The 22,473-nt window shown below is 55.7% G+C and overlaps 1 protein-coding gene across 6 annotated transcripts in view; it reads left to right on the top strand.

The window, feature by feature from the left end:
- Positions 1 to 18,977, top strand: part of CHST15 (carbohydrate sulfotransferase 15) — an 80,702-nt gene extending 61,725 nt beyond the window's left edge. For all 6 annotated transcript variants that reach the window (XM_081268627.1, XM_081268625.1, XM_081268626.1 and 3 more), the window contains exons 6-8: positions 11,609 to 11,765; positions 14,684 to 14,831; positions 16,499 to 18,977. In XM_081268627.1, the coding sequence (XP_081124753.1) occupies positions 11,609 to 11,765; positions 14,684 to 14,831; positions 16,499 to 16,689 (496 nt within the window). In that variant the 3' untranslated portion in view covers positions 16,690 to 18,977. The remainder of the gene's footprint in view (positions 1 to 11,608; positions 11,766 to 14,683; positions 14,832 to 16,498) is intronic.
- The last annotated feature ends 3,496 nt before the right edge of the window (positions 18,978 to 22,473 follow it).

The following is a 22,473-nucleotide window of genomic DNA, read 5'->3' as shown; positions in this document are numbered from 1 at the left end:
ACTGGAATGAGGCAGAGCCCACTCCATAGTGGACAGACTATCCAAGGATGGCCTGGCTGCTGCTGGGAGGCCTGGACCTTAGTATTTAGTCCAGCGTTCCCTCTAAATGCCACCACATCAGGCACAAGGTGGGCCTCCGGCCTGCCCTCCTGGGATGCCAGTCTACATCAGGCCGTTCAGCGTTTCTGGCTTTGAGAGTGAGTCCATCTTGGGGCCATCTACACTTTGGTCCCATTTCTTCTCCTTACAGCCACATCGTCCAGGCCTATTATTTCCAAATGGGGAGAACCTGCCAGAGGTTTGGAGATGGGGTCACAGCCCTTCATGTCTTGTTTTCCTTTGGGCCAACTACATTTTGTTATGGGTTCAGTCGGGCTCCCCAAAAGGCATTCTGAAGTCCTGAACCCCAGTGTTTACAGCTGTGGCCTTATTTGGAAATAAGGTCTTTGCAGATGAGGTCAGACTGAACTGTGTTGGTGGGATGCTGTCCCTCCCTAAGGCACAGGGTGCATGCCAGGTAAGAGGTGGGAGTGTTGTAGCCTCAAGGCAGGGAATGCCAAGGATGGTGGGCAAGGCAGAGGCGGGGAGACAGGCGGGGAGACAGGCGCGGCTGATTCTCCTCGGAACCCCCAGGAGGAGTCAGCTGTGCCAACACCTGGCCCCGGACTCCAGCTCCCTGAGTGATGGAGGAGATTCCTGTTGTTAGGTGCCCCCTGTGTGTGGCGATCTGGCTCAGTGGCCCTTGGAAACACGCACACCTGAGTTCTCACATCCTGGCCCCGATTCTAACAGGAGTCATGTTTGTTGTGGAAAATACTAGAAAATACATTGAAGCACTTTAAAGAAAAAACTGTCATTAGATCACCTATAGTCTCCCACCAAGATAACGACCATCTGAATCCTGGTGTGTTTTCGCCCCGACTTCTTTTCTGTGCAGGCCACGTGGGTGCCACTCGAGGGCTTGCTCGGAAGTCCACCCTGCTGAGTGGACGTCCACATCCTCTAGACCTCCACATCCCTCCTGCGGAGTCTCAGAACACTTCTGAGTGGGCTGTCGGGGGAGAGCTGGGCTGTCCGTCCCTTGGCACTGGGCAGGAGGGAGCCTGCTGGGCCGTGCCACAGGGCAGTTCACTCTCTGCACACCTCCCAGCTTGGGAGCACGTCTGCCCAGATCTGGGATGGCCGTGTCCCACCTGCCAGTCCCCACACTGCCGAGGCAGGAATCGGGCTCCTCTCCTCAGGGAGCAGGCTGGCCTCTCTGGCCCAGAACAGTTGATGAGCGGTGGTGCTGTCCTGCAGACGGGCTGCCTGACCATGGGCCTTCAGAGGACAGGTCCCGAGTTGTTTTCACAGCTGCTCCTTCTCTGGCCCCCACGCGGCCCAGCCCCCTGCTCAAGTTCACAGGGTGGGACGTTCTCAGGCCTGGGCCTCTGCTCACCATGTGTCTTCCTGCCACTTCTCCTGGTTCCTTCTGAGGACCGTCAGACTGTGCCCAGCCTTGTGGCCCCAGAGTGAGAGTAGCAGGCGAGGGTAGCTCTCTGGACAGTTGGTCTGGCCTGGCCTGAGTGTGTGCCATCCCTGCTCTGGCCTGGGGAGATTGGTGCTCCTGGGCTGGGCTGGCCCTGCAGACAGGCATGGCCAGGGCGTGTCGTGGTCCTGCAGACTCAACAGGAACTGGAGGGGACAGAGGGAGCAACCCTGAGTGGCGAGGGCCATGGAGCTGGCGGAGCCAAGGTCAGTCTGGGCTTCAAGGCTGGGCAAGGGCTTGTCATAGGAACAGGAAGAAAGGTGGGCCACGGGGAAGCCGGGGGGAAGTGGGCACACGGTGAGCCTTGGTCAGGGAGGGCAGCCATGCTGTCCAGGCTCAGCAGGAGCAGGACCTGACCGACTCGCCCCAGCCCCAAGTCGGCCTCTGGAGGAGGCTCGGGCCCACGCTGTCCTTCCAGAAGCCGTAAAAAAACCCACCACCACCACCAACAAACACCCTGTTCTAGGAACGGGAGGCACAGGCTTCTCACTCCTGAGTCCTCAACTTGACAGAAATACTTGGTCAGTTTAAGCACTTCTCGAACCCTGCCTCATGCTGGGCGCTGTGCTGGGTGCTGAGTATTGCGTGGTGGTCCTGTGCCTGCCCCCTGGGAGCAGAGGAGTGGCATGGACTCTGGCATGGCCACTGTGACGGGGCCAAGGCCAGGAGGGCAGGCGGTGGGGCAGCGGTGATGCCCAGCGGTCCTTGCTGGCCCCCGTGTGAGGAACCCCTGCTCTTTGCTGGCTGTTAACTGGAGGCTGCTCCCAGGCCCTTGCCACCAGGCTTTCCATTGTGGCCATGGGCTTCGTGAGAGAAGCAAGGAACAAAGTGGCCAGTCAGAAGTGGTGGTCATTTGCAACCTGATCACGGGTGTGACGCCCATCCCGGTAGCTGTATCTCATTGGCCAGATGCAAGTCACTGTCCTGTCACACTTCCATGCCTCGGGGTCAGTCACCCCTCACCTGGCTCTCGGCATTCCCCACCCAATGCTCAGGACGCTGGTGCAGGGCTTTGCAGCCCAGGGAAGAGTGACTTCCAGCCACAGCAGGACTGGATGTTCATGTGCATGTTTTCCCTGTGAGTTGCTGACAGCAGCAGCTGTCTCTTGGATTCTTAAACATTTATAAAATGTGCAACAGTAGGAATCTCTCCTTTGAGCCCAAGGGCTATCTGAAGTGGCTGGCCCTGTCCCCATCCCGGCCAGAAAGGATGATAAATACGAGTGCTTAGGTCACTCTTGAAGAAACAAACGCTCAGAGCCGAGTTCCCATTAGTCTAACTGGCTCCTGGGCCGTTGACCCACTTCAGTCATCCCGTGACCTTGTCCTTCTGCAATAGGAGATTCCTTGGGCTGCTGGACGGCAGTGGGATCTGTCCAGATTGTTCTTTTCCTTCTGCAAATCAGTTTGGTGAGGGAGGGGATTATGTCTAGTTTTAGATTCACATTTAGCCTTTATTTCTATCATTGATCAAAGATAAGGGAGTTTGAAAATGTTGGACTTGGGAGCCAGGCGAATCACATTTAAGTTTCTGGAGAAGAATATAAAGGGTAAGGCCTCCCCCCACCCCGCCCCAGGAAAATAGAGGAATGATGGGAGAAAGTGGGTAGGATGGTTCATGTGGCAGAGGCTGGCCAAGAATTCTTATTCCAAGCTTCTTCCATAAGAGATTGCTGCAATTCAGAACTAAAAAAATGCATTCCTATGCTAAATTGGCTCACTTAATTAAAAAGAAGCCACCAATTACAAGCAGATTTTCTTCATTTAATTCTTCTCTTAAATGGTAAAGACGGCTCTTTTCAAATGCACTCTCCTAGCCTCCTGCTTCTTCATTTGTGAGCTGGTGGTAGATTTTGCTTAACTGGGGGGAGGGGTACAGCCCATGCAATGTGAAGAGATAGCTGGGAGATGCTTCCCCTCCCCCTGCCCCTGAAATCTTGCTTTCCTCTCCATTCCAGAGACCTTTGCGTTCTAGAGACCCCCACCTGCTAGGGGGGTTATGGTGTTGACATTTTGCTTCTGCATATAGTCTCAGCACAGTGCCCAGCAAGGGCCACCACAGGAATGACTGGTCTTTGCGTTCCGTGGTGATGGGTCCACCAGGAAGGAGAACTCAGCTCCATTAGGAAGTAGAACTTGATTTCCACCTAGTCCCTTGAGCCTGGGAACCGGGTAGCTATTTTTCTTGGTCTGCTTACAAACACTGATGTTTAGACAGCTCCCTGGTTGGCTAAATGATTAATCAACATATGAGAAGACTCTAGGAAGGGAAGGCGGGGTTTAATGAAGTGCATCTGTTTATAGGCCATTGTTCTTGGGGACACGGTAATGACGGGAATCCCAGTTTCATTGATTTCACGGGGTCTGCAGAGAGCTGTAGGCGTGTGCTGGAGCAGCTTCTGATGCAGAGAGCCTGCATGCATGGGAGGTGTGCGGGTCGGGAGATGAGAGGGACGTGTTGCCCGGGCGGGCTGTGCTGGAACCCTGGCTCTCCTGCTCACTGGCTTTGTGACCTGGGCAAGTTACTTGACCTCCCGAGCTTCATTTCCTCCTCAGTAAAATGGGGGAGGCATAGTTTTACCTTTAGGACTGAGAATGAAATGACTTAGTATATGTAGTGATGTGTTTAAACAGTGCTGACCAATGGGAAATATTATATAATTATTAGCTACTGTTATGCATCAGTAATAGTAGTAATAATAACCAACAGGATGCTCCCTGAGTCTCTGTTGAGCGCCCTTGATGTGCCAGAGGCCTTAGGTACCTGGGCACTGCCATCCATACCAACCACCTTCATGACGTCTGCGACAATCAGGGGCAGGACAGTCCTCTGTGAAATAAATGACCCAGCACCCATGTAGCTGGGCTTCAGCCTGGCTTTGCCCTTTGGACCTGTCCTCATTTGGGCTGCGCCAGCAGGTGAGAGGGCAGTCATGATGTGCCCAGGGGTGGGGTGCCTGGGCTCAGTGGGGTTAAGTCACCTCCCCAGAATCGCACCGTTAATGTGCAGCGAGGCTGGATTCCACCACCCAGGCATTTCACCCTGGGCTGTGTTGGTGGCCAGGATGCACACTCTGGTCCACTGTTCCTGTGCAGGGGGCTTCTGGGGGCACTTTTGGGGTAGTCCCTGTTAGCAGCACTGGGGACAGAGGAAGCTGGGTGGGGCTCTGATGCAGTCACAACGGAGACCACAGTCAAGCCTCGTGGCACTGTGGGGCTAGGATGGACTTCTGAGATGCCCCCATTTGAGGCTTCTCCTCTCCATCAGCCACTGGAATGGGCTGCCTGGGACACTCCCCACGTCTTTTCAGCTAAGGGCAGTTCCTGGGGACCGGACTAGGAGCCATCAGCAGGATGGCCTTCCAGTTTTGCAGAGACTGTGCTGGGCTGCAAAGACCCAGTCTTTGTGGTGCCTGACCAGGACCCGCCTCATCTGCTGGGCTCTGCATGGCAGGGAGCAAGATGCCAGCCAGCCCCAGGGCAAGAACCAGCATGGGCGGAAGGGAGCCGGGCGGACGGTGCCTCTGAGCTGCTCACACTTCTGACTTGAGACCCTCTGGCTGTGCAGCCTGTGCCGAAGCCCTCCTCCAGCAGCGGGGCCTCTCTGGGCCTGGAAATGCCGAGTGAGTGTGCAGATGTGTCCTGGTAGAGGGAGCCGGCCCCCCAACGCCTGTAGCCCTCACTGCATGGCAGAGTTGCCAAGGACTCAAACTCAGGCTCTTCCCAGGGCTTCCAGTTAACTCCTGGTCCCTCCAAAGGAGGTTAGGAGAGCAGCCTGGGAGAGAAAGGTGGTGACAGGAGGCCCACGGACTCTGGGCCTCCCTCCCTGCCTCCCTCCAGTGCTCCCTTCCTGGGCCTCAGCCGCGGCCGGGCACCGTCTGGAAGGAGCGTGGCACTGTCTTAGCTGCTGCCCATTGAGTTCCTGGTGAGCTCGGGTGTTTTGCTGCTCGGAACTGCCTGTTTGGGTGTCACCAATACTCCTCTCTAGGGGCCGTAGAAGTGGCCTGAAATCACTTTAATAGGGCTGAACTGTCCAGCTGCCAAGGGCCAGGGGGTGGTCTCAGTCCACAGAGCAGGGGTGACGGGCAGCAGCAGCCAGGCCGCAGAGACAGCCGGAGCCCTTGTGAGGAGGCTCTTCTCTGAAGACCACTCCGGGTGGATGGTCAGGGGCCCTGCTTGGTTATTGGTGGGAGAGAAGCCACCAAGCTGGAAGCCCCCCAGTGTCCTACACTGCTCCTTTGGGGATGTGTTTGCAAAGCCCTGGGCCACCCCGTGTCTTCCCACAGGAACTGTTTGGAAAGGGCGGTTCCCTGCGGGAAGGTGTGAGGCCCGCCACACGAGGATAGAGCCGCACTGTTCCTCTACCTGAGAAGACACGGAGCTGGGAGAGGTGTTCCCACAGGCCAGGGCTGGGCAGGGGACTCTGGGCAGCAGGAAGAGTTGGGCGACCTGGGGTGCCTGCAGTGCAGTGACCACAGCTTGGCTGGGAGGTCCCAGCCAGACTTGGGGTCCAGGGGAGATGCTAGTCCTCCGTGCACCTTAGTTTTCTCACCTGTAGAGACATCGTCAGCATGAGGGGTGCTTTGCAACCCACGAGCTGCTCGGAGGTACAGGGATGCTTGGTATGGCCGGAGAGGTTCCGTCTCCACTGGATGTGATGGAAGGCACAGGTGCGGGAGGAGCCTAGCTGTGCGTAGGAGCCTTGGCTTGTGAGGCCCCAGAACACCCACTGTTGGCTGCTGCCAGTTTTCTAGGTGCGCAGTTCCAGACACACTTGCCTTTCCTGACCGTGGCAACGGAGGTCCTCACCTTCACACCGAACGCTTGTTTGCTGCACTGTTACCCATTGTGATTGTTTATCAGCCTCCTGGGACTTTCTGAGTAGTTCTGTGAGAAAACTGACTTTGGCCTCCGAGTCATTGTGTACCTGGAGCAACAGAAGCATCAAGTGAAACCCGAGAACCACAGGCCCCGAGCTCTTCAGCCATGGAGTTGTCTTCTCCCCTGAACCACGAGGGCCGAGGTCACGGCCTGCAGGGTCAGGATTGGGGTCGGGCAGCCTGGGCTGCTCCTGGGCCACGTGAGCTCCAGGGACTCCTGAACCTCACCAGGTGTCTGTCTCCTGCGGGAGATGGGCTGGCAGATCTTGGGGTGGCTGTGAGAACATGCGTGGTGCCCAGTGCTGGCCTAGGGCATCACGTTGGGCCACTAGCATCCACTTGGCTGGAAGCCCAGGGCTGCAGGCACTCAACCTCACAGCTGGACGGCTCTCAGCCCTGGAGTTGCTGGACACAGGACCCGGGGCATCCTGCATCCAGGAAAGTGCTTACCACTGAGCTGCCTCCTGAGCCCCTGGCTTTGCTTTAACGGTCATCACTAGCCGACCTATTGGCTCCCAGCAGTGGTCCTTAAACATCACTGAGTGAGTTCAGCAGTGGCCTTTGGCACCCACCTGGATTTTCCATGGTGGGACCTTGAGGCGGGGGACATTGCTGCCACTCCTTTGTCCCCATGGGGAGAGACAGTTACCTTTAAAGGGAGCTTCTCCTCCCCAAGACCCTCTGGGCCCCAGGACCCCTGCACCGCACAGGAATGGGCCAAGCCACACAGGCCTGAGCGCAGGCCCCTGCCACAGCTTCTAAAATAACCACAGCGCAGAAGGCTGGGGATGGGTTGGGGCTTATATTTGGAATCGCTGTTGGAAACAGTCCTGGCCAAGTGTCACACCATCTGTTCCGGTGGCTTGGCAGGAGGGGGCTGGGCAGTCCCCAAACTCAGGGCTGCCCGGGCGTCAGCTCCGCTGGGCCCCACCCTGCCCCAGAGCTCTCACCCCTCCAACCTCAGCTGCTGCTGCCACCGCCAAGGGCCACTGCCTTTTATGAAACGGGTCTTTGTTCCTGAATCTTCTACCCACTGGTCAGTCCTTCAGGAGGACAGAGGGCGTCTCCTTCCTGCCGAGTCTCTGCTTCCCCAGGGGGATCCTCTCTTTGTCCTTCACCATCTGGCACCCAGCTCCACAGGCTCTTGCCTATACTTTTGGGCCCCTTCGTGCCTGTCACTTTGCTCCACCCTCCCATGTTCTCCTCGCCTGTGTCTCTATTAATGCATTCCAAGGGTGCACGGGTGCTCCTGCCATGCCATGGTGGTTCATCAGGAGCTTGAGTCGGCTGTACCCCTATGTATCTTCCACATTGGTCTCTTTCCCCTAGTTCATCTTTGTATTAATTGTTTGTGCCTGTGTCTGCTCCAGCTTTTTGCCATCCTTCCCAACATTTTCTTTTTTTTTTCTTTTTTGGTGGGGAAGGGTATGTACTGGGGACTGAACTCAGGGGCACTCGATCACTAAGCCACATCCCAGCCCTATTTAGTATTTTGTTTAGAGACAGAGTCTCACTGAGTCGCTTAGCGCCTCACTTTTGCTGAGGCTGGCTTTGAACTCACCATCCTCCTGCCTCAGCCTCCCGAGCCTCTGGGATTACAGGTGCGCACCACCGCGCCTGGCTCTTTAGCCTGATTCTCCAGGAGGACCTAGAGTGCTCTCTGAAGGAAGGGCCCTTTTCTGTGCTTGCCTCCTTTGGGGTCCCTGGTGGGGAGTCTGGCCACTTGGCCAGAGTTCTCTGCACACCTGGGGCCGCTGTTCCCAGGTCTTGGGTGGGAGAGTGCTGTTGAATCAACAATCCTTTGTTTCCCTTGAGATTGGGTTTAGAATCTATTCATTCCCTAGGGCTGTTTAATAAATCGCCTCAACCTTGGTGGCTTAAAACAACAGAAATGTGTCCCCTCCCAGTTCAGGAGACTGGAGGTCTGAAATTAAGATGCCTGCAGGGTTGGTTCCCTGGGGCGGCTCTGGGGAGCATCTCCCCCAGGCCCCTTGCTGCCAGTGACTTCCAGTGGTCTCCATGTCCTGGCTCCTGGCTGCACCGTGCTGTTTTCCTGGGTCCCACATGGTGTTCCCTCTCTGTTTCACCCTGAACCCATATGATCCCATTTCAAGATCCTCAACTTAATTACACAAGCAAGGACCCTGTTTCCAAATAAGCTCACAAACCCAGGTACCCGGATTAGGACATGGACAAGTCTGTAGTTATATTGAACCTGCTACAGAATCTGGGTTGGGAGGTGGTGGCCATCTGTTATGGGGACTCACGTCTGCTCGGGTGTCTGCCATGGGGCTGGGTGCGGAGGACCCCGGCGTGGGCCCCAGCAGTGATGCCCAGGGACTCTCGAAGCCCAGCCCAGCTGTGGGTAGAACTGGAGGGGACTGAGGGCTTCTCACCCTGCCGAGGAGGTAGTGCCCTGCCTGGTCAGGGTTATGAGTTCACCTCAGCACACCCCAGGCAGATGAAAACCTGCAGTCCCACCTGGGGGTGCACTCGCCTGGGACGCTGGACACGTCCCAGGTGTCTCTGGGGAATTGTATGCAATCAGAAGCTTTTTCATGAATTTATTTTGTGTCTAAAATTGAGGCCAGTTTACATACTCTTGTTTTATTTATGAGCCAAATGTCCACAAGAAATGTTATTACTACAAGGGGAAAACCTCTCAGTATGGAAACCTTGAGCCAGTGATTGCATTTTTGTGATGGGACTTAAGTGATGGAAATCTAGTTCCAGCAAACCATTCGGGTAGCTCTTACGCATCCTTGGTGAGCGCTCCAGGCTCAGGCTGGTACGTGGAGTTTCATTAACAGTTTGAGAGGCGTCTGTGAACTTTCACTGACATGGTGGCTTGGGCTGCGCCCAGACACAGGACTGATTGGGGTGTTTGCAAATCTGATTTTGGCCTCCGTCAGTCAGCCCGTAGGCTCTACCTGTGCCCCACCCTGCAGGGTCCTGGGCAGGATTTCAGGGGTGTTGCGTGTCATGATTTTGAAGGACAGTAGCACAGCTGATGTGGCAGTGGACTGATCATGGGACAGTGCCTGTGGGATCTGGTGGGCCAGTCTTTTCACCAGTTCCTGAGTATGTTTAATGACTCATTTTGAGACAAATCCTATTGGGGTTTGGGTCTGACCAGACTGAGATCAACAAGATGCCGCTAGGGTGTGCTTGGGTTCTAGGCAACCTGTGGGCATCTGCCAAGCATCTCCAGGCCTCAAAGGGGCCTCCTCTGTGGACACTGGAGGGGGAGGGGCTCTCAGGGGATTCAGAGGTGAGAAAGACCTGCTCCTGCCCCCAAGAAGGACATGGCAGTGGGGGAGAAGTAAGGGCGGTGAGAAGGAGCCCTGTGGCCAGCCAGCGAGGCTTCTGCTTCTGCAGGGGTGTGTGAGTCCAGGTGAAAGTGGGGGAGAGGGGGCTGGCAGAGCAGCAGTTCACCCCCAGATACATGTGCATAGCGAGACTGGCTGGCTGGCCTGCCTGGGAAGAGGTGAGCCAGGACAGGGGCTAGGGCATAGAAAGCAGGGAGCTGAGGAGAGAGAAGCCCTGTGCGCAGCCCTGGTGCCACTCTGAGGTCAGCCAGCCACTTGTCCCAGGTGGGAGCTACAGCGGGGGCCAAAGGATCAGGCAAAGCTGCCGGGCACTGGAAGGCGTGTGCCAGAAGAGAGGAGGGTAAACCCCTGGGGGAATGAACAGCAGGAATCGTGAAGGCCGGAGAGGGGACATCCTGGCCCTCTCTGCAGCAGAGACAGAAAAAGATCAGGAAGCTCACAACCTGCAGTTCCCATTGGAGGCAGCTCCTCGGCCGTCTGCAGTAAGGGAGAGAGAGAGGCTCTACCAGGGCTTCTGCCAGGCTGGAAGTCTGTAGGGGAAGAGAGAGATGGGGTTCAACCTGGAATGCAGCAGAAAAGGTGATTTTACAGCCAGAGAGTGGAGGGTGGAAAGTCACTAGGGAAACTTAAGGGAACGGGGTTCTGCCCGAAGTAGCCGGTTGGAATCTTGCTGAAGACAGGCCAGGAGATCAGACATCCGGCAGCGAGGACCCTGATCGTATGAAGAGGGTGATTCAGTTTGGGGGTTGGGAGGTTCTGGCTAAAACAGCTCAGCATTGTCTGAAAAACAAATTTCAGCAGCTTGGGTTTAAGGATCCAATCAGCTCTTGTGAGTGGAATTCATGGATGGAGCAGCGTTTGTTCTGGTAATAGCCAGGCTCCCCGAGAAGCTGAGCCCAGGGGTGGGCACGACAGGCAGAAGAAGAGTGTCGAAGCAGCAGAAGTGGGAAGGGGGTTGGTTACTCCAAAGACTCTTTCTGCTCAGGCTCAGGTTGACTGAACCCCTTTTGCTTTTGATTGGTTGCTGGGAGTCCACTCTGTTTTGGAAAACCAGCCTTTTCTAGCCCAGTTTGATCACCAGGCAGCTGGCTGGAGGACTGCATTCTGGTTTGGTCTTTGTTGAGCCTAGGGCAGAAGCTTAGCCCAAAACAATGGCCTCCCCTGTCTTTTCCTTCACAGAGGAGTTTTACTAAGATAGGGTGACCAGACAGAGATGGGTGGCCAGAAGTTGAGTCTGGTCAAGGAAGACCACCAGCTCCGGTGGCCAGTGTGGGTAGGGGTGTGGGTGAAGTCCCTGGAGAGAGCAGGCCTGCGTGGATACCTAGCCTGCAGGTGTTCCCCTGCTTTGTGCAAGTGCCTGGAAGTTGGGTTAAAAACAGGTTCCTGTGAACCTAGGAGCACACATTTAATACTTTTAAAAAACTGTTTGGAATGCCTTTGAGAAGAGCCAGGGGTTTCAGAGGGGCCCGTGATACTGCAAGCGCCCTGTGTTCCTCCAAGAGGAGAGAGGATGGGAAGGAGCGTCACCATTTTCGTGGTGTCTTTTTGCTACTGATCATTTCTGTAATGGGGTGTTGTAAAATCAGAGCCTTGGCCTGAGGGGGCGTGGGGTGGCGGGAAGCCTTGCAAATCCTGCTGGTGGTGGTTTGGGGCCAGCGTAGACCTGTCTGTTTGGGGAGGAGGGGTGGCACATGAGGGGCGGGGCGAGAAGGGAACCAGGGAGGGGCTCCTTTGCAAGGGAAGGCAGAGAAATGGTTGTTTCTTAATGAACAAAACCAGATCATGTAATTGCACATTGATTTTCTTTGTCACCCGAAAGGCGTGATTTCACATGGGCGGATGGTGACATCATCCATTTATTGTATTCACAGGTTGTACTCTGACTATCTCTACTTTGCAAGTTCGAATAAATCTGCGGACGACTTCCATGAGAAAGTGACAGAAGCTCTGCAGCTGTTTGAAAATTGCATGCTGGATTACTCGCTGCGCGCCTGCGTCTACAACAACACCCTCAACAACGCCATGCCTGTGCGTACGCCCCGCCCACCCCGTGCAGAGCGGCCACTTGGCTGTGGTTATGCGGGGGCACACTGTGGAGGGGATTTTAGGACAGAAACCCAGAGAGAAGCGTCTTAATGTGCAAATGCACTTGGACATCTCTCAGCAGAGGCTGCTGCTGAGCCAATATCCCGGATGCAGAGGCTGGATGAACAATGAGGGCTCTCGCAGCAGCCTCCCTGCTTCCTCCCTGCCCACCACCCTGTCACCTACGGTCCCCTCCCTGTGTGAGAGAACAGGATTGTCATTCAGGGAGGCCCTGACAGCACAGGCAGCAATGACTCAGCAGAGAGAGTGTTTTGAAGGGCCTCTCTGCAGTGCGCATTGTCCCTCTGGTTTTAGGATTCCCCGCCGGTGACTTCAACCATCTTTGACAGGGTCTCCTCTTGGTCCTTCGTCTGTTCCCTGTCTTCCCTCAAGGCGCCATCCTGGAGGGCCCAGACTTTCTCCTGCACTAACGGTTGTTGGTGGCGACCTGGGCACCTTTCAGCTGGGTCCCAGGAGGCCAGGTGCTTCTCAGCAGGTGGCTTTCCCGGGTGAGGTCAGTCCACCGTCTGCCCAGAGTGTGGCTGGGCCAGCCTCTGCCTGACACGGCCATGTGGGGCATAGACTGCTGCGGAGGGCGGTGGCACTCACAGGAGAGGCTTCATGCCCTCTGCTTTGTCACCCAGACTGCCTTATCCAAAGGTGGGGCACAGAGATAGCAGGCCTGAACCCTAGCTCCCTGCCTGGACAGCCCTGTCCATCAGGAGGGCCCCACTGCATGACTCGGCCCCAGGACTCTGGCCCCCTGAGGACACTGGAGGGACTCTGACCAGATGGGCACAAACCTTCAGAGAATATTCTGTCACTGTGGCCAGGTGCAGGGACAGGCTATAGGTACTCTTGAGGGACAGCATCCTGCACAAACACTTGACCACTTTCCTTCCAGAAGGTTCTCTAGTTGCAAAGCCAGGCTTTCTGGAATTGATAAACCTCATTAGTCTGTTCTCCCCCCAGGGAGAAGCCTGCGAGATACCAGGGAGAGAGGCTTGAAAAGCTCCGTGAGGCCTGCTCCTTTGCATTGGAGGCCACGCGATCTCGTTTCTGAGGCTGACGCAGGCTCGTTCCTCAGAGCTCCGGCCCAGCTTGTGGTCTTTTTTATGAGCTGGTGTATATGTAACGAGGAATTGTGGGCCGGAGGCAGCTAATGAATTTTGGAGACAACACTCTATTCCCTCTAATTGCTTTCCTTCCTCCCCATCTTCCTACATCGTTAGAAAAATAATGAAATGGAAAAAGAATAGCAAGATATGAAACTTGATAGCATCTGCACATATTTTTCAAATGTTTCTTCATCTGATTGTTAACTGAGCTCAGCAGTTCTGCTGAGGACCATATTGGGCACCGACACAGGTCTTCCAGAGGAAGGCTTGATGGCCTTCCTTGAAGCCACTGACCCTGCACTCAAGGAGTTCAAGGTCAAGGGCAAGAAGCCTAAGTGAGCCTTAAGCTCTAGGAGGAGCCAGCGCTGGGAGGTGCTCCAGGTGGAGGGGTGAGCCAGAAGGTCAAACTGGACAAGAACCTTCTGTGTGGAGGGCTCTGGAGGCCTGAGCAGGGCTGGTGGTGGCCAGCTCACTGCTCGGCCAGCACATGCTGGTGGCCAGGTAAGGGGTGGGTGTGTAGGCCCTGTCAGGAGCTGTGTTTCAGGAGGGCAGCAACGGGCATGGACAAAGGGAGAGGGGTGTAGACAGGGAGGTGGGGAGGAGGCTGCCCTCACTGCCCTTGCTTTGATGCCACTGCAAGTTCTGGAGCAGATCCCCAAACCACCAAGTTTTCACTAATGTTCTAGAAAAGCTCACAGGGCCCACTGAAGGTGGCCATCTCTGTGGTCATGATTTATTTCAGGGAAAAGGTGCAGATTGAAGTCAACCAAGGGAAGAAGGGTATGGGCAGGGCCAGGGGCTCCAGTGCAGAGCCCTGTCCTCTTCTCCCCTGGGAGCCGTGGGCAGTGCTCCTGCGCCCCAGCCATGATGGATGCGTGATGGCACTTGTGGACTATTGTCACACCAAGCCTTGGTGCCCTGAGTTCTTACTGGGACTCTCTTACTCACTGCCTTGTGACTGTTGGTCTCCAGTCCCTCCAGAGGTCAGGAGTGATACCTACCTGTAGCCCAGAGCCCCGTCGTTAGTCACTTTGTTAGCCTGTCCATGGCAAAGCTCCGACAAACCAAGATACTCCTGGTGGGCAGCGAATTGCAGGGCCTGAGATCACCTCCCAGTAGCCAAGGGTGGAGGCCAGACCTTTCTCTGGGTTAACTCTTGACTGCACCGCTTGCAGTTTGGCACAAGAGAAAGGAACAGAAGGATGAGGACCAGGAAGTGAGTAGGTGGACGGGAGAAGGGCCTGGGGCCTGTGGGCTTCTTTCTGCACCAGTCATGTCCACATGTGCTCACGCTCATGGCCACGGATGTCCCTGTGGTGCCTGGGTTGTCTGAGAGCGTCTGCGGTGGATTTACACAGCCTGTTGTGTGCTAGACATAGAGGTTGCTCAGGGAGCAGGGAGAGGGCTGGGCTGTCATGGAGAGAGCACATGCTCCCTTGGTTGCTGCAGCCTTGACCTCCTCCCCACACCCGACGCTCACCAGCCACGTGGAGACATGGCGCTCCTGTGGGGCTGTGGTGAGGATTCAGTGCAGCCAGAGTGTAGGAATTCTCTGTCCACATAGTACAGACTCTTTGTGGAGATGCCAGGGCACCTTGTGTTCAGGTACCTCTGTTGAAGGTGACTGTTGGCCTGGCTAACTCTCCCCGATTGTTTTATTATGAAGGCCGTAACGCTTTTGGAAAAGTGCCTTAGAGAGCCAGGAACATGCCTCCTGAATAATGCCCTCCTCCTCTGTCCTAGGTGAGGCTCCAGGTCGGGCTGTATGCCGTGTACCTTCTGGACTGGCTCACTGTTTTTAATAAGGATCAGTTTCTCATTCTGCGCCTGGAAGACCACGCATCCAATGTCAAGTACACCATGCACAGGGTCTTTCAGTTCCTGAACCTGGGTATGTGACATGGCTCTGACTGATGGGGCCCAGTGTGAGCCCCATGGAGGCTGGCTCTTGGGTCAAGCACAGTCATAGCAAGCCGGGCAGGGACGGGCTAGCTGGGAAGCCCAGGGAATTCCAAAGAGGCCAGGTCAGCGTCTGTTTATTGAGCACCAGCCACTTGGGCACTGTGCCTGGCATGGTGAGGGAGTCTCTGGGGAGGAGGAGGTGGCCTTCCAGCAGAAGGAGAGGACGAGGCCATTGCTGTACTCATTGAGTAACTGGTGGTGTGACATGGAGGAAGGTTACTATTGTCATGGAGGTGTGTGCTGACGACTGGGGACCCCAGCTGCTGAAGGATTGTAGAAGGTTCATGGGAAGAAAGGGTGTGTGGTTTGAGCTTTGAAGGACTAACAGGGCAATGTTGGTGGCTGGAATATCCCTGCAGAAGGCATGGGGTGTGGAGGAGGGAACTGGCCCTTACACCGTCTCAGAGTCGCTGAGGATCCCTGGAGCCAGAGTTGGTGACTGTTGGCCACTGGCCGCAGCTCTGGGAGGGTGAGCCTACCCTGAGCTCAAGGACACCAGCCCAAGTCCCCAGGGCACTTTGTGCCCCAGGCCACACTGCTTCCCTTGGCAATGGCTGGCAGGGACATACACATCCTTGAGTGTGTGTTGTCAACCAAGGATAGCAGCCAAAGCTGAGGCAGGGTCAGAACGGGCCGATTCCTTCCCCAAGTGCCTCCTGTGGCCCCAAGGACCTTGCATGGGAATTTTGTTAATTGAATATTTCTTAAAGTAAATCTGCCTCACTGGGTCGTTTGATTTTCTTTCTCCTTTTGGGAGAGCTGGTAATGTGTTGGAGTGTGGTCACTTTTCTTTCTAAGGACTAGAACCAGTTATTCATTTTTAAAAATTTGGCCACCTGAAGACTCCCTCACCTTAATGAGCTTGGGTTTTGTCCTTAAGAGGGACAGTAAGGCCCACTTTTTATCTTGCATAACTAGGGCACTGGGATTTGCTAAGGACCTTATCCAGATCCCGAGAGCCCGGGCTCCAGAGGCCTGACCAATGACGGGTGGGTTGAAGCCAGTGAGCATCCTGTGTCCCCATGCCTGGTCCCACGTGGCAGCCTCAGCTGGCAGCCCTGCCAGCTCGTCACAGGCGTCTCCTCATGATGTACTTGCTGTAGGTGGAGGTGCAGCCAGTGGGGACTCTGGGCACAGGTGGCCTGCACCCCCCCATGGCCACCTCACAGCCAGACACACAGGTGAAAAGGGGCCCTTGGCATCAGAATCCCAGCGGCTAGCCAGCAGGACACTAAGCCCCTGGACTGTGCCTGGCAGTTTCCGCAGTGCTCAGAATAGGCTGCTGCCGGGGAAAGCAGCCCTTTAAGCAGAGCTGGAGACAAGTCCCCGAGGTGAGCCTGTCCTGAAGCCCAGCAGGACTCCCCGAGGGTGGCGCCTCACACACCGCCCAGAATTCCTTTGCTGTTTCTTAATGGTATTTCCACCTCCCTCCCCCATCTCCTCCAAATGGATCCAGCCAGGAATCTGAAGCCCCAAACACATTCCTCTTGAAGGAAATCCCTTTCTCGGCACAGAGCAGAGCTGGGATTTTTGCACAGTCCCCTTTGCCGCTTGCCCTGCCTCTGGCCTCATGGGATTCTTTGCCTTTTATTCCAGGGCCCCTAAGTGAGAAGCAAGAGGCCTTGATGACCAAGAGCCCTGCGTCCAATGCACGGCGTCCAGAGGACCGGAACCTGGGGCCCATGTGGCCGGTCACACAGAAGATCTTGCAGGACTTCTATGGGCCTTTCAATGCTCGGCTGGCGCAGATCCTCGCCGATGAAGCATTTGCGTGGAAGACACAGTGAGACCTTAGTCCTGGCTGTAGGCACGGGGCTCAGTGACCCTGTCATTGCCATGACTTGAACCGTCTCCCTCGGTGGGGAACTGTTTTACACAGTGTGGAGAAAACCGGGAGACTCCATCTTCTTTTCCTCCCCAGGCACCTGTTAATTAGAACCATTCCAGAATTTCCTTTGTGAAGTTCAGTAGCTCAGCCCTTGACCCCACAGAGCCCCTCCGGAGGCCACTGGAAGCTGCAGGTGGGCGGGAATTGAGTTCTGCTCTGTGAGCACCCGGAGCCCTGGGGAGGGATGGGCTTGCAGTGCAGAGAGGAGGCCTGGGGAGGCCACAGCCCAACTCTGCTCAGCCACCTCCAGGACAGCCTGAATCCAGGGTTTGACAGTCCTGGGATCCTGTGGAACACCAGCACTCGCCTTGGACTGGCCGGAACGTACACTTCTCATGCTCCTGGGCGGTTTTGCAATACTCTTGATTGGATCGCTCACTCCATCTGGGCAGAGTACAGAACCTCTTTTGAGAATGGAATCTCTTTTTCTTTTCTTCTTACTCCCAAGTCAGCTCTCCAGTGACATCAGAAATAAACCCTATTCACAGTTTCTAAGAGAAAAGAATTGTTTTTGGCAGCTGTTCATCTCCAGCCTCGAGTTCTGCCCTTGTAGACTTCATGATTAACTAGAAAATGGATGCGTTAACAAACCACTTCCTGCATTGGACTAGCCCTAGCTCTCCCTCTTGCCTCTTTAGATGTTTTCTCAAGAAATTCCGTTTATATTTGGAAGGGGAATTTTTGCTGAATGCCGGAATCCTGCATCCTCAAGGAGCTGAACCCTCTGTGGAGTCTCAGTGACTGAAGTCCTAAGGCATGCAGGGCCTCAGAGAACTGGAGGGGCTCAAGTGCTGGGTTCTTGCTGGCCGCAGGCTCTGCCCCTCGCGGAACCTCTCTGGAACGGGTTTGTTATCCGACTTCTCCAGCTCCTCTCTCATTAAGGAGCTGCAAGATTCTGGTATCCTGATTCAGAAACAATGCACAGGCTAAACTTGGGCTTGATGTAGTATGCTGGAATTTGGAATGAGATTGCTAGAAGCAATGTTCTTAATGGAATTTTCCAGTACTCTAGGCAGCTTTGGTTTACAATGGATGGGCCGAAGGTCTTGTCACTTCTTGGAAGTCACAGGGAAAAGAATGCTTGGGCCTGCTTGGCATTCAGCCCGAGGTGGGACAAGGAAGCTTTGCACTCCTGTGGTCAAGGGAAGCTTCCTGTGAACCCGTGTTCTCGGATTGAGGTCCCATCTTCTGAGTCAGAAAGTGCAAATACTACATACCCATCTGGCGCTCGGGCGTGAAACAGCTGGGCTTTGGTGGTACCAGGATGTGCACTTGCTCAGCTGTCTGACCCTATTGCTATTGTCTTCCTGCCGCTGCAAAAGGGATGCTGAGCTCATTGTCCTGCGCCCATTGCCTGGGGTACGGCTTGCTCTGAGCACTGCTGCAGCCGGGGCTGTTTCTGCTACTGAACGCGCTGTGTGTCCTGATCACCACTTGAGGGACAATCCCCACCTTTCTCTTGCAGAAGGCCCTCACAGCAGCCGCCAGAGGGGAAGTCTGGCCTGAGCACAGGATGCTTTAGGGAGATATCACTTCGGAGTGTGTGTGTGTATTTATTTGGAATACAAAGTGTGTGTGCGCGTGTGTGTGGGCGCATTTGCTGAGTGGGTTCCCTTCAGTCCTGTTGCTGACGAAGCCTCCTCTCTGGACACAATGCCTATACAGATTAATTTCTCTGCCAATTAACTTGTCATTTCCAATACATATTTTGCTATTCAATGTCAGCCATGATTTCAACAAGGGGTTTTTCTTATGCACTCCTATGCATGTGAATAACATGTCGTGTAACTCTGCTTCTTACAGAAGTATTACAAAGGTATTATTTCCAATATTATTTGGTTCATTACCAATCTCTTTTGTATATGCAGGCCCCCTCTCTGTGCCGCCCAGTGCCATCCAGACATGGTTTTTCCCTCCAGGCCTTTCTCCAGGGGCCAACTGTTGCCTTTGCTCTCTCTCCGTCGAGGCCTGGCTCCTGTTGACAGCACAGATGCCATCCTTGGGCGGTGGCTTTCTAGCCCATCACCCCAGACCAAAGCGAAATAGAAGGTTCCTCACGACCTGGTACTGAAGACACGGCACACGGGTGTGCCCACTGCAGCCTCTAGTTGTGTGAGGTGTGGCGTGAATCACGGTGGTGTTGTGCTTCTATTAAGATCTAACATAATTAAAGATGGACCCATGTGACTGGTGCCTACAAGGTGCGTGTCCTCCCCGTCTCCAGCACGCCATCTGTTCTTTCCACGGTGTCCTGTGTGGGTGAGCAAGTGGTGGACAAGGTTGACGTCTCACTGGCCGGAGGTGCCTGCTCACTGTGGGAAGGGGCTTATGGAGGGCAGCTGATGAGAGGTGGCCATGGCCACACCCAGGATCAGAAGAAAGCTCAGGGGCAGAGACCAGGACTCGGGTGTTTCTAGGGCCTCCTGCCAGGGTCCAGCTGTGGGTAGGAGTCAGGGTAAAGGTGGGCCCCATCCAGGGCCTCCATCGTCTTCCTCCTTTGTAATCTGCATTAGGTGACAACAGGCCTCACTCCTTAGCCCTCCTTGCCCCTGAGGGCTGTGCATTTGAGAGCCCTGGTGTCTCTGGGTGCACGTCATTATCACTAGACACTTGGTGTTCTGCTGAGATGTGGGCAGGCCTGAGGGAGGGCAGGGTGTACTGGGGCTGGCGTGACAGGTACCACTAGCTGGGTGGCCTGAACAGCATTCTGAGGCTGAAGTTCAAGATGGAGACACCAGCAGGTGGCTTTTCCGGGGGCTTCTCTCCATAGTTGTGAGGCCACTCTCCTGCTGGCTCGGGACGTGGTCCTCCCTCCATGCATGGCCTCCTCCTCTTGGCAGGACACAGATCGGATCAAAAGCCACCTCAATGTCTTCATTTCAACTAAATCACCTTTTCAAAGGCTTTGTCTCCAAACAGCCATATTCTGAGGTGCTATCAGTTGGGACTTCAACACGTGAATCTGGGGAGGGGACACAAATCTGCCCCACACTTGGGGCTCTAGTAGCCTGGGCCATCCATGGCACGACAAGGACTCTGGGTGATTCTCCAGTTCTGGGAAGACAACAGGATTGTCACCTCTTTCCAGCACTGATCCCATGGTGGTACATTAAAGGTGGGGTGCCAATGGCATTTGAGCCTGGAAAAGCCCCCCCCCCGACCCCCCAATGGGCCAGGAAGGCTTTGCTTGCTGTATACCTGCATGAGACAGAGGGCAGTGGGAATCCGGAGCAGGACAGGCCAGGTGTGTGGCTGAGGGCTGGTGTGTGACTCCTCAACTAGAGCTCTTCTGAAACTCTGTGCTCAGAGGTCAGCCCCCCCCCCCCAACCTGCTCAGGAAAGACTCCCAGGAGGACCGTTCACCTCCCTGACAACAGGCTGCAGGCCTCCTGTGGGGAGAGATGCTGTGTGGCCAGCATTTCTGTGGGCAGGCAGGAAAACGAGGCTCTGAGGAGTTCCCAGAACTCCTCAGCCAGCTCCCCTGCTGGGCACCAGAGGGCCAGTGTGTGGGTACTGCCTGGACAGGAGAGCAGCGCCTGCGAGCTGGAGAGCTTCCCGTGGCTGCGGTAACAAGTCACCCCCATCTCAGTGGCTTAAAGCCACGCAGGTTTCTTACCTGAGGTTCTGGAGGCCACAGTCCCTGCTCAGCCTCCCTGGGCTCAGTCGGGCTTCCTCTCTGAGGAGACTCTGTGTCCTGGCCTCTCCAAACTACTGGAGGCCACAGCCTGGCTCTTGTCCCCTTCCCTGTCTTCCTGCTGTGTCCCCCTCCGTCTCTGCCTCGGCCTCTGCCTCCCTCTGCTTTTGGGACCACACGGTCCTCCCTGACTCACCCTCTGCTTCTTGAGAGGACGCTCCTGATGACACTGGGCCCTGGATATCTGGGCTCATCCCCCCTCCTCAGGATCCAACCTGCAGACTCCCTTTTGCCAAGCGAGGGGAGGTGTTTAGGGGCCCTGGGGGTTGAGCTTAGATGTCTGCAGAGGCCACCGTGCAGCCCACGGCAGGAGGCTGGCACAGTGAGCTGCAGGACAAGTCGGGAGGGGTGCCCAGGGCCATGTGGGCCATGGCTGACGTTGGAGGGCCGAGCTCCTGGGTGTGTGCTCCTGGGTGTGTGTCCTTCTGTCCCGTGACTGGCATCAGAGAGCCTCAAGTTCACATCATAAGCCTTCGGTGTACGCCACTCCCCAGAAGATGGCCTGGTTTGCATGTGAGCAAGATGCCCGCGCTGCCCGGCACTCTCCCCAGCTCTGGAAGGAGGATGTCCGAGCGCTTGCAGCTCAGTCTTGTTCCTCACTTTCTGCGAAGTTCCAACAGTTCCCAGGAGGTCTCTAGTTTCTCAAGCTGCTGTTGAGTTGTGAAAGTCTCAAGAATAGTTAGAATGTTTTCCTGTCCCCAGGGGAACTTCAGGGGCCTGCGACCGCCTGGGCCCAGCCTCATGCTTTGCGAGGCTGACCTCCAAGCTCACTGGCATCGGTTCTGCTGATGGCCCCAGGCTGGCCTGGCCAGCACCTTGCTCCTCCCTGTCCTTCCCTGAGCAGACTTGCTGTTGGGCAGGTCCCTGGCAGAGACCAGGGTGGGAGCTATGTGCGGTCTGGGCCCTTGGGTCTGCGAGTCAACATCCTTGGGGAGCCTGCATGGTGTAGACTGGGCAGGAGAGCAGAGGCGGAGACCTGCAGGCACCCGTGCACCCAGGGAGTTGAGTGTGGCAGAGCAGTGGTGCCCCTTGTCCTCCACTGGCCTGGCCTGCCCTGAGCTGCCCCTGTGCTCCTCCTCGCTGCTGGGCCTGTGAAGCAGAGGAGGACTCCATTTCATGCTGGTAGCACGTGCCAGCTGCCCCCGAGTGCCCAGTGCTGTGTCTAGGGTACAGAGAAGGCTGTGAAAGGGGCCTGCTCTCCCCGGTTAGAAAGCCCCTTGCTGGAGCAGCATCCAGGACCCCAGGCTCCCACAGAGCCCTTGGTGAGTACAGAGGCTCTGGGGCTCTGGGGGACCTTCTGGGCTGCACCTCCAGCTGTTTGTGCTCCAGAAGGTCCCTTGAGACGCAGGTCCCCGTTAGTTTTAGAAGTGGGTGTCAACGCTGAACCTGGGCCTCCCCAGACACGTGACTTGCCCCAGGCAGCGCCATCGTGAGATGGCAACCAGAGGAAGGAGACCCCCCCAGCAGCTCCGAGCAGAGGTAGGCTGGGTCCACGACCTCCCCTTCCATCTAAAAGGCCAGGCAATTTGTACCCACTGAACTCTGCCCTTAGAAGGACGACATGGGAAAGGGGAGACCTGGGTCTGGCACCAGGTGAGCTGAGGTCAGGTTCCCCAGTGCAGGGCCCGGTATGGCCTTCCTATAACTTAGAGCACAGCACTGGCCCTTTCTGTACCCATGGGTCTACAGTGCTCATGAGGGGGTGTCAGAGGTAACAGGTAAACACTGAAGGTCAGAGAGGTTGCACACCTCCCTGAGATCCATAGCACAAGTGTCCAGAATAAAAGAGCAGAATGTCAACTCAGACCTTTTTACTTATAATTTCAAAGTCAATGCTTTAAACCTTGGTGCTCCATACACCGTGCACCCTCTGCACCCTGGGCCCCATCCTCAGCAGCCTGTCAGCATCTTGAATGTCAAGACTCCCTCCCCACCCCCCAGCCCCCATTTCAACGCCCAGTGCTCTACTGGGCCAAAGCTTTCTGCCCG

The sequence above is a fragment of the Spermophilus citellus genome (genome assembly GCF_964194105.1).
Source record: "Spermophilus citellus genome assembly, chromosome: 15".
NCBI lineage: Eukaryota > Metazoa > Chordata > Mammalia > Rodentia > Sciuridae > Spermophilus > Spermophilus citellus.
This window is presented reverse-complemented; position numbering and strand designations above follow the sequence as displayed.